The sequence below is a fragment of the Haplochromis burtoni genome, unplaced genomic scaffold (genome assembly GCF_018398535.1).
Source record: "Haplochromis burtoni strain Fernald_Lab_line unplaced genomic scaffold, NCSU_Asbu1 Contig_480, whole genome shotgun sequence".
Classification (NCBI taxonomy): Eukaryota; Metazoa; Chordata; class Actinopteri; order Cichliformes; family Cichlidae; genus Haplochromis; species Haplochromis burtoni.
In genome coordinates this window covers 22432-34136 of record NW_024582841.1, presented here as the reverse complement: position 1 = coordinate 34136, position 11705 = coordinate 22432, and the positions used below count along the sequence as shown (strand labels likewise).

General features: G+C 39.8%; 1 protein-coding gene across 2 annotated transcripts in view; it reads left to right on the top strand.

Moving 5' to 3' along the window:
* The first annotated feature begins 5450 nt into the window (after window positions 1–5450).
* Window positions 5451–11705, top strand: part of LOC102296870 (zinc finger protein 62-like) — a 14899-nt gene continuing 8644 nt past the window's right edge. Inside the window, exons 1-2 of one of the 2 annotated variants that reach the window (XM_014341436.2) lie at window positions 5451–5727; window positions 6345–6484. In XM_014341436.2, the coding sequence (XP_014196922.1) occupies window positions 6467–6484 (18 nt within the window). In that variant the 5' untranslated portion in view covers window positions 5451–5727; window positions 6345–6466. The remainder of the gene's footprint in view (window positions 5728–6344; window positions 6485–11705) is intronic. The other variant, XM_005946547.3, reaches the window with a different exon arrangement.

Here is an 11705-nt window from a genome sequence, read left to right as displayed (position 1 = left end):
CCAGTCTGTCCTCACTCTGGACACTTGCAGTTGTCACACATGGAAATCAAATGTGTGATAAGCTGCAGGATTCAAACACAAGTGTAACTTATAAACACTGAAAAAGCAGCTCTCTCTGCGCGACTCCTCTTCCCTGCACACACGCTTTGCTCCGCCCCTTCTTCCTGCTCTGCTGTGATTCGTTACTTTGCGGTCACGTGACGCAGCTGCGCTTCGCAAGTAGGTGAGGTACATCCTATTTCCTTCTATTAATCCTTTTTTCCTGGCCTTGACGAAAACTTCATCACTGGTAGGAGAATTGCTAAGGACTCAGTAGAAGAGAACAGCGGTGCTGCGAATTTGAACAGTCTTACTATTGTCTCTCCTAAACAATAGGTGAAGATGGACTACAAAATGTGCATCTTTTGTTGTAACTGCTGTTTTATTGTCATTTAAATGCGGAGAGTTTCTGGGAAATGATATGGAAAGGTTATACAAAGGTTAGAATTTTAAAGAAGGAATGGTCATTTGACATTAAACGGCTAAAAAGAGACATTGTATCAGTTTGTGACTTAAAGTCATGAACAGGAGTATTTCTACTGCATGTTTGTTTTTTGTTTTTTTGTTTAAAGTGCCACGTGCGTGACCTCAGTATGACCTGAATTTAGAACAGAAAAAGAAAGGTCATATATTACTGAGTTTAGTCATCCATAAAATCATCACATTCAATGTAAGATTAAGGTTAACTATTGAACTATTCTAAAGTAAAGGCTTTAAAAACAAGTTGACGCTGAAAGTTTTATCATCACTAATATCACATAACTTTGCAGACATGTGGCCAACAGTAATGTTTTATTGTTCTTCGCTATTAAACATTTGCACATAAATAAGTGACATAATATCCAGTACTTACTTTTAAAAGTTTACTCTTCAGTCAATCCGTTTCAGAGAGCCGCCGTTTTTTTCCCAAAAAATTATCCGCACCCACCACTGCACAAGGAATTGTGGGATATGTTGGGCCACGAAGGCTACACTGGACCCAGCCTTCAAATCTTGGGAAAAGAAGGGGGCACTTGGAGGACTCTTTTAATTGGGACGATCTTTGTCACATCGCTGTGACATAATCGGCCTTAAAACGCTGCATTTAAGGCTGCAGACCTTGAATTGGGATAAAGTCTTTGTCTTTAAGACATTCCTGCAGTTTAACTATTTGTTGTGTGTTGGCTTCATGGATAGAAAAAGTTGGGCGTCATCTAAGAAAAGCACGAAAAAGACTTAACAATGTGGTGTATGCTGTACAGTGCAGCGAGGAATGCCCAGACCTCTACATTAATACAGATGGTTTGAAAGAGGAGTGAAAGAAGCCATCTATGTCCACTGTGAGCGACCAGAGGGGGTGGTTTACGACACCAACTCTCTGCCATCTATAATCCAGTTTTGAGATCCCTTCCCAGACGCCTTAACGCCCACTCACATCCTGGGCCATCTGACCTCAGGAATTCACATGATAAGGTGGGGCCAGGTTTCAGAATGAGCTCACCCGAAACTCTGGCTGATTGGGACCCACACCCAGTTTCACACCTTGGCTCAGGCGATTAGAGGATCATCAGGGGGTCCTTTGTCCCTCTGTGGGGGGAAACTCCCACTAGGTTTATATCTGGGACTCTCCACCATTTGACCTTAGAACTGAAGAAGCTTCTCGGATGAGAGGTGAAACGTTTTCAAGTAACTTAAAGAAGTCCAGACGCTTTTCTTTCCAAGCTCCTTAGACTACGATGACCTGGATGACTGAGAACCTTCACAGACATTATTGTATTTACCAACATCAAGAAGTCACAAGCAAAGAAAGATCACACAATGGTGCATGTTTAAACAAGGAGAGTTTACTGGTCAAAATTATTTATTAAAGAAATAAACAACATTTTTTTAACCACCAAAAAATACACATTTAAAGCAACACAATAGCGGCCCAATATCTTATGTTTATGTCAGAACCGGTGCCATTATGGAAAAAGCTGCCGGTACCCATCCGGTAATAGATACTGGATGGGTCCCGGTATCTATTATGTGGATACCGGTACCCATCCCTACTCAGAACTGACAATGGTGGGGAAAGAGTTTCAACAATATTTGAAAGCTCAAGGCATCCACCATGAAGTGACTGTGCCACATACACTGCAGCAAAATTGTGTTGCAGAGAGAAAAAACAGAACTCTAGTGGAATCAGCTAGAAGTATGCCATCACATGCAAAGTTGCTAAACACATTCTGGGCAGAAACTGTTGCTACTGCAGCTTACATACAGAATAGGCTCCCAACATCTGCTTAAAAGAATGAAACACCCTATCAGAGATGGTATGGAAAAAAACAGACATTAGTCATATGAAAGTATTTAGATGTGTTGCTTATGCACACGTTCCAAACACCGAGAGAAAGAAGCTGGACAAAAAGGCAAGTTCGTCATGGGATATGCAACGAATGCAAAAGGCTACCGACTGCGGGATGAGGAAAAAAGAAAAATACTGATTTGACAAGATGTGGTCTTCAATGAAACAGATTTTAATTGCAAAGAAAGTGAAAATGATCTCTGTTTGGGGAATGAAGTGACACTACACACGGGTGAAAGACAAACCTGTCGCCAGTGAGGCTACAAAAGGAGATTAGCGGATCAGAAGACCTCCAAAGAGATATGGATTTGAGGAGTTTGCTGACGTAGTTACAGTTGACCATTATGCAAACATCTGTTGTGTCACAGAACCAAATACACTGGAAGAGGCAATGTCAAGTCCAAATGCAAAGGAGTGGAAAGAAGCAGCTGATTTGGAATATGAGTCACTGCTGGAAAATGGCACATGGGATTTAGTGGCTCTACCAAAGGATTGCAAAGCAGTTGGATCAAAATGGATCTTTTAGTTAAGCATCACAGTGATGCACAAGTGGGAAGATTCAAGTGCAGACTTAATGCCAAAGGCTATTCACAGATTTATGGTGCAGACTATGATGAAACATTCTCTCCGGTTGTACGATTTGGTTCAATTCGTACTTTATCATTTGCTGTGCAAAACAATCTAAATGTGCTTCAAATGGATGTTGTGACTGCATTCTTGAATGGACACCTGGAAGAGGAAATCTACATGGAGCAGCCAGAGGGTTACATCAAACCTGGGCAGGAACATCTAGTGTGCAAACTAAACAAGTCAATATATGGACTGAAGCAGTCTCCACGTTGCTGGAGCAAAGCTTTTACAGAGTTTATGAAAAGCATTGGTTTTACACAGAGTACTTCAGATCAGTGTGTGTTTGTTAGAACAGATCAGGAGTTGGAAATATTGTCTGTGTATGTTGATGATCTGATTTTGATTACCGAATCAACAGAGAGCACGAAGAACTTAAAGGACACTCTGAGGAAACACTACAAAATGAAGGACATGGCTGAGCTATCCTACATTCTGGGCATCTCAGTGGTCCAAGACAAAGACACTAACCATGTTGTGCTTCATCAGAGACAGTTTACTGAAAACATACTACAAAAGTATGGAATGGACAGTGCAAATCCAGTAGAAATTCCAGCTAACACAAATGTCAAATTAAGAAAGAGTGATGACGTCAGTCAACCTGTAAACCCAAGCATGTATCAGTCAATGGTTGGAAGTTTATTGTATGCTGCCATGGCCACACGACCAGATATTGCACAAGCAATGGGTGTGGTGTCAAGGTTCAATCATATTATGTTCATTTGTGACGCATGAAGGGGCGTAACCCTGATGATAGCGTCCAGAGGAATAGGAAGGAGGGTAATGGAGGAGGATGTGTAACGTTTGTGAAACAAGGGATCCAATATAGAGTTGTAGCTACAGGAAGGCAGTTCAAATTTATAATTCTTGATATATGGGGAGGAACTGGCAGCATTAGAGTGGTAAACTTTCATAATCCATCTAACAAACTATTAGCAGTGGAGGAACCTGGTGCATATTTAAGGGGTAAGAGTAATCTGGTGTGGGGACTTTAATGCACACAGCACGTTGTGGGGTAAGAGTAATGATTGGAATGGGGCGGTGATTGAGGAATTGATGGAGGTAAAGAATTATGCATGTTTGAATGATATAGGGGGCACTAGGGTAAATGTTAGAACAGGGGTCGAATCAGCCATTGATCTTACTTTGTTAATGGGAGATATTGAAAGAGACTACTGTAGGGAGTGACTATTATCCTATTCTAATTGAGGTAGAGCTGGGTGTTGAGAAACAGGATATAAGAGGTGTCAAGAAGTGGTGTTTCAGTGATGCTAATTGGGATACATTTGGATTAATTAGTTATCAAGAAATGCAAAGGATCGATATGAATGTTGAAGTTGATGATTTATATGATTCTATTTGTAAGGCAGTGTTAGAGGCGGCACGTAGGGCAATAAGGAAGAAGGAAGGGAAAAGAGGATTGTACCTTGGTGGACAAAGGAGTGTCTGGAAGTGATTAAACTTTGAGGTTTTTAAGATTTTAAAGAGGAATCACAATTTTCAGAATCTTGTTGGATACAGAAAGTTATAAGTTAAAGTAAGTCAAACTGTTAAAAAAGCAAAGAAGGATTTCTGGAGAGGTTTTTGTAACTCAGTTAGGAGGGAGACTAAAATACACAGCGTTTGGTCATTAGAAGCATGAATGGCATAAAAAGGGAGTATGGGTATCCAATTCTGAGGCATGGAGAAGTAGCAACGATTAAAGATGAGGAAAAGGTTAACATGTTGGCAAAATAATTTGTCAAAATCCATAGTTCAGGCAATGCTAGTGAAGTAGGGCGAAGAGGAAGAGAATTGACAGTCACAGAGAATATAGATTTATTGGATATGGTAGAAGATACAGATGATCTATTGAATATTCTTTTTACGAAGTCAGAACTGCATTGAGTGCACCAGAAATTAAAAATATCAGAACCAGGAAAAGATCAGGTGTGTTATATCATGTTAAACCATCTTAGTGAGTCAGGTAAAGAGCTTTTGTTAGAGTTGTAGGATAGGGTAGGGTTTGGGAGGGTGGGAGGCTGCCGAAAAGCTGGAAGGAAGCTGTGGTGGTACCCATACGGAAACCAGGAAAGGATGACACAAATCCAGGAAATTTTAGACCTATAGCTTTAACATCGCATATTTGTAAAGTAATGAAGCGTATGATAAATTAAAGATTAACGTACTATTTAGAAACTAGAGGATTTATCTCTGAACATCAAAGTGGGTTTAGGACAAGGAGGAATACCATGGACCAGTATTGTGTTTGGAAAATGAAGTTAGAAAAGCACAAATAAACAAAGAAAGTGTAGTTGTTTTTTGATATAGAGAAAGCCTGTGATATGATGTGGAGAGAAAACATACTAATTAAAATCTGTAAATTTGGTATTAGGGGGATAATGGATCATTCCAGTCCACACTCCATGCTAGTGGTGGCGGTAATGCGCCAACCGCCAATAACATTTAAGAAGAAGGGGGCGGAGCAAAGTGTTTGTGCAGGAGGGGAGTCGAGCAGAGAGAGCTGCTTTTTCACAAAACGGGAGTAGAGGAGAGAAACAAACTAAAGTATCGATCATAAACCACTACCAACGTCCTGATCGATATCTGCATCGATCTGCCCACCCTTGTCTCCTGGATCGTAGCTGAGATCAGCGTGAACCACGTGGGTCTCTGCTCCCTGATCTGTTTCCTGTGTTTGGAAAGAGTTGCAGCTTCATCGCGGAGTTTCTCTCGGTTTGTGGGCTCATCTAAAGGTAAGCACCGAGCTAACTTTACTGTGAGTTCAGTTCATGTTGAGTTTAGCTCCTGAATGAGGTCTTCTGCTGCTCTCCTCGGTGTCTGTTCACAGTTTATTGTGAACACGTTGAGAGAAGAGTGAGAGAGTGTTTGGAGAAAAACACCAACTAATCATTAGCTCAGCATGCTGGGAGAAGTTGGAGCAGGAAAGTCTTTTCATTGTCCCTGCAGCTGTTTCTCTGCCTGCACCAAACCTCTACAGCCTCGTTTCTATTTAAGTGATAACAGGAAGTCAGAGCGATCTGCTGCAGTATCAGGGTCACTATAACTTTATTGTCCAGCTGCTGTGGATGAACACATGAGAGGAAGTGAACTTCTACAAAGTCTCATTTTAATGAGTGTGGCTGCTGTAAAGTGATGCACAGGAAGATGTTAACAAAAACTAATGAAACAGATGAAAGTAAACAGTGTTCATATTTGAAAGCACAGAGAATAAAAATATATTGTGGTGGTTAATGTGCAGCCTCTCTCTCTCTATCTCTCTCTATCTGATTGATAGATAGATAGATAGATAGATCTCATATTGTTGTCACTGAGTGTAGTAATGTTTATTTGCTCTGCTTCTTCTTGTCAGGGATAAAATACATATCTATACTTTTGTGTCCCAGCTGAGTAACAGGAGGAGAAGAGTCTGGTGGAGCAGCAGAGGAACAGTTTCAGCCATTTGGACTCAGCTCAGCCACTACAGAGGAAACAATGACTTCAACACAAAAGGTGAGAAAAATATCTCAGTTACACTGTTATTGAAACTGTGTGCACAGCTGGATGTTAACAGCATGTTCAGCCCCTATTCTATGTGTTTAGAGATGCACATAAGATTCTGGGTAGAGAGAAGCAAGTACCCGCCCTGGTTCCCAAACCAAACGGCCAAAACCAGTTATGAGCAAAGAAAAGGTGATTTTTATTTAATGTCAGGAAGCATAGCTCCAGGGTGAACCCAGGCCAAAATAATACACAAAACCAACTAAGTCCCGCCAGAGGAAACTTAACTAAACCCTAAGGGGAAAAAACAAACTAACAAACAGATGACAATAGCTACTCCTCGCTTCCAAGCTCAGAAACAGGAGAAAAGCAGTTCAAAAGAAAAGGTTGCATACCCCTTCAGCTTCAGCCTATAGACGCATAAGCACTGTACATATACACATGATTGGTGGCTCTAACGGAGCATGCTTACATACATATAATAACAAATAATAACACAAGAATTTGGAATCCAGGGCCAGGTCAGAGTCTGCTGTCAAATCTGATCACTCTCGCACTTACTCGCTTCTCTCGCTCTCTCCCGGAAGTTGTCAGTGCGGCTTTTTGAACCCAGTCACATGATCAGTGGTCCAATCAGCAGCCCACTACTTTTCATTAGTGGAAGGACCTGCAGAGATTCTTATCACACTGTAAAGAAACACAACACAGCAGCTAACACAGACTACTTATGGCCATAACACCCCCCCCCTCCCCCATTCCCAGGATCAAAACATCTCCTCTGTAGATGTTTTGACAGTTAGGAATAAAAGAAACTTTGAGACAGTGCATCTGCTAGTACATTCTCTGTACCCTTTTAATGCCGAATTTCCAGATTGAAATTGAGATAGACCATCTCACATGTCTTTGGTTCGAATTCTGCATTCACATTAGGAACACCAGGGGATTGGTCGGTATAAACAATCACAGGCGAGGGGCTGGAACCAACATACACCTCAAAATGCTGCAATGTGAACAGCAAGGAAAGGGCTTCTTTTTTCAATCGTGCTATACCTTTGCTGATGAACATTGAATTTCTTTGAGAAATAGCCGATTGGGTGATCCACAACTTGTTGATCTTCCTGTAAGAATATGGTACTTGCTCCGTTGGCATCTACCTCTAATTTGAAAGGACGTGCAAAATCAGGGGCAGCCAGCACTGGCAAACTGCAAGGAGAGTTTTGACAGCCTGGAATGCACTCTGACATGCAGAGGACCACACAAAAGGTTTTAACACACTAGTGAGGCTAGTGAGGGGTGCAAATACTTCTGCGAAGTTTTGGCAGAAACCTTAGTAATAACCCACCATGCCGAGAAAACGATGGAGCTCAGGCCGGGTACGGGTTGGGGGCAGGAAAATTCAGTATGGCTTGGATTTTTGCCAAAATAGGGCGCACTTGTCCCCGACCCACCTGTTTCCCTAGATACGTCACAGTGGCTATGCCAAACTCACACTTGGAAACATTGAGGGTGAGGTGTGCCCCTTCCAAGCGACGAAAAACATCAGTGAGCATTTTCATATGCTCTAACCAAGTGTCTGAGTAGACAATAATATCTAGATACATCTAGATACACTTCACAATTGCTCAGATTTAGTTTTTTCATCCTGGGTTCCTCCATACATGGAGAATCTACAGTCACAAACAAAAACACCGAAGTTACAAGAGAATACAAAGATCATATATATATATATATATATATTTTTTTTTTTTTAACTTTTATTTAACTTTTTTCCCCAACAAATACAAGACTGGTTCACGTCCAAAATAATAATACTGCACAGCACTAGAGTATTACGACATTATGCCCTTAATTATTGTCCATTAGGGTCCAGTTTACAAGTTACTCCCAGTGCTTCCAGTGGTTTCTTCCATTTGTCCAGAATACTTCGGGAGCTCCCATCAATATAATGTCCCAACCTGATCAGAGTCATAACATCACTGATGAGCGACTTCCATAGAGAAATGGAGGGAGGCTCAGTCCCCACCCATCTCAACATAATACTTTTCCTGGCCAACATTAACAGTGACTGAATTACATGCTCATGTTGTACCAGTGAAACAGGGATATATCCCAATAAGCACATTAATGGGTGTTCTGTTACCTGCTGACCAATGGCTGTACTAATATTGGGACAGACCTCTTTCCAAAAATGACTGAATAATAGCACATTCCCACAAGCAATGGAATCTAGTGCCCACTCTGACCTTACACTTGAGACAATTTGGAGATGTTCCCATATTGTACTTACTATAAATATATGGAGAAATATATACGTTGTGCAGGATTTTGTACTGCAGTTCTTTAAATCGGTTACAAACAGAGATTTTAGATGGAAGGAGCAGGATTTTGTCCCATGCCTGTATATCTATTTCACACTTAAGTAATGTCCCCCAAGATTTTCTCAACCATGCCAGTTTATCCACAATTAGGGCATAAATCTCTGAATAAGACTTTGATACAAAATGTTTACGCTCCCTATTATCTAGAAAGAATTTCTCCAACCGAAAATGATTTAGCATTTTTTAACACATAATTTCTCAATTGCAAATACTTATAAAACTCAGTCTTTGACATAGAATACTGGGACTTCAAGGATTCAAATGATTTAAACTCACCATGTTTAAAGAGGTCATAAAACCTCTTTACACCTACTTTATGCCATCCCACAAACCTCAACCCTATGTTTTGCGGTAGAAGGTCTGGATTATTTATAAACGTTGACAAAATATTAAACGGAAGACTTCTGTTAAAATTTTTTCTCAGTTTTCCCCACGTCCACATAGCATTATATATTAGTGGGTTATACTTTATTACGTGAGGTAAATCATTTAAACGTTTCCCTAAAAAGTTAACAAGTGAGGATGGTTTACGTAATACTCCCTCAATTTTTATCCATGGCAGATCAGAATGTTCATGTATCCAGGCAGAAAGAAACCTTGCTTGTATTGAGAGAACATAATTTTCTATGTTTGACACTCCCCATCTGTCCAGATCTTTCGGTAACTGTAGTGTCTCCAATTTAATTTTGGGTTTTCTTCCTGCCCAAATGAAATCCACCATAGCCTTGTTAATTGCTTTAATATCTTCTGATTTCAAAATTACAAACACCATGCCTATATAATATCGTATTTTCAGTAGGATTACCATCTTAATGAGATTTATTCTTCCCAAAAATGATATTGGAAGTGACCTCCATCTTGTCAGCATCTCTCGAAGATCTTGAACCATTCCATTAATGTTTTCTCTATATAAGTGACCAACATTTGGTGTAACTTTAACTCCCAAATATACAAAACCTGATGGTGCCCGGTGAAAAGGTTTAACATATAAAGGTTCAGTGTCCTTCCACTACACAGAGTCATTATAACAGATTTATCAAAATTTACCTTGTATCCAGATATAAGACCAAAGTCCTTGATACACCTAGTAAGAACAGGTAGAGCGTTAGCAGGGTCAGTCAGTGCCAGAAGAATATCGTCTGCATAGAGCAGGATTTTATGTTGTCTATCCCCAATTTTAACTCCAGGAACACTTGGATTTTGTCTAATGGCCATGGCCAAAGGCTCGATGGCCAAAGCAAATAATAGTGGTGACAATGGACTACCTTGTGCTGTACCTCTGCTCAATGTAATTGGGGAGGATAGCAAGCCGTTAGTTAACTCTGATGCTATTGGTGATTTGTATATAATTTTGATCCACCCCAAAAAGTTTTTTCCAAACCCAAATCTTCTCATTATTTCAAACAGATATTCTCATTCAATTCTATCAAATGCCTTTTCGGCATCCATAGAAACAACAACCCCGGAGATCTGATAAAAATTTAAAAAATGAATAATATTAAATAGACGTCGAGTATTATTGTAAGAATTCCACCCCTTAATAAAGCCTGTCTGGTCAGCATGCACAGTAGAGGACATTACTTTTTCTAGCCTAAAAGCCAGTATCTTTGAAAGTATCTTATTATCAACACCAAGAACGCTAATAGGCCTGTAAGATGAGCATAACTCTGGGTTTTTATTTTTTTTAGCTATTAATGTTATATTAGCCTGGTACACAGATTCTGGGAGTTTCGATTTTTCAAATGCTTTATTAAAAACCCTTAATAATAAACTATTTAACTTCACTTTCATTACCTTAAAAATTCTACTGGAAGGCCATCTGCCCCCGGACATTTCCCTGACTGGAGTGCAGATATTGCTTTGTCCACCTCCATCAATGTGATGGGTGACTCCAGCAGGCTAACCTGAGCTGAGGGAATACTAAGTCGTTTAGAAAAAAGCCTGAGTTAAGCCTTGTTATATCCATCTCAGACTGATATAAGTTTGTATAGAATTCTCTAAATCACTCATTAATCTGACAGTTTCCTACGGTTTTCACATCCACAATAGCTGTGATAAAATAACTTGATGAAGTATTCCTTGCAAGACAAGCCAAAAAGCGGTTAGGCTTATTAGCTGATTCAAAAAGTTGTCGTCTGGCAAGAAGGACATCTCTTTCAGTCTTTCACATTAACAAATTACGCAGAGATGTCCTGGCAATATTAAGCTCACTTTAGGTTTCAGCTGATTTTGTTACATAATATTGTTTCTCCAGCCTTTTTATATTATTCTCGATCTCTAACTACCTTGTTAATCGTTGCTTTCTTTTATGACTTGTGTATGAAATAATCATCCCTCTCATGTAAGCCTTATAGCTATCCCATAAAGTTTTCGTGTCTATCTCCCCTTTATCATTTATTTCTAAAAATAATGTTGTTTGCTCTGTTATGAAGTGTATAAATTTCTCATCCAAAAGAGACAGTGCACTCATCTTCCAAGACATGGAGCGCTCAATATGTCTCATGGGTTGAATGGTTAGGACTACAGGAGCATGGTCAGAGAGACCTATATGACCAATATTTACCTGCTAAACTAACTGACTGATACACTTGGACATAAAAATATAATCTATACAAGATGCTGACAAGTGAGGGTTAGAGTAGAAAGTGTATTCTTTAGATAATGGGTTATAGTGTCGCCAGACATCTACAGGGAGTGCATAATTATTAGGCAAGTGGTATTTTTGAGGAATAATTTTATTATTGAACAACAACCGTGTTCTCAATGAACCCAAAAAACTCATTAATATCAAAGCTGAATGTTTTTGGAAGTAGTTTTTAGTTTGTTTTTAGTTTTAGCTATTTTAGGGGGATATC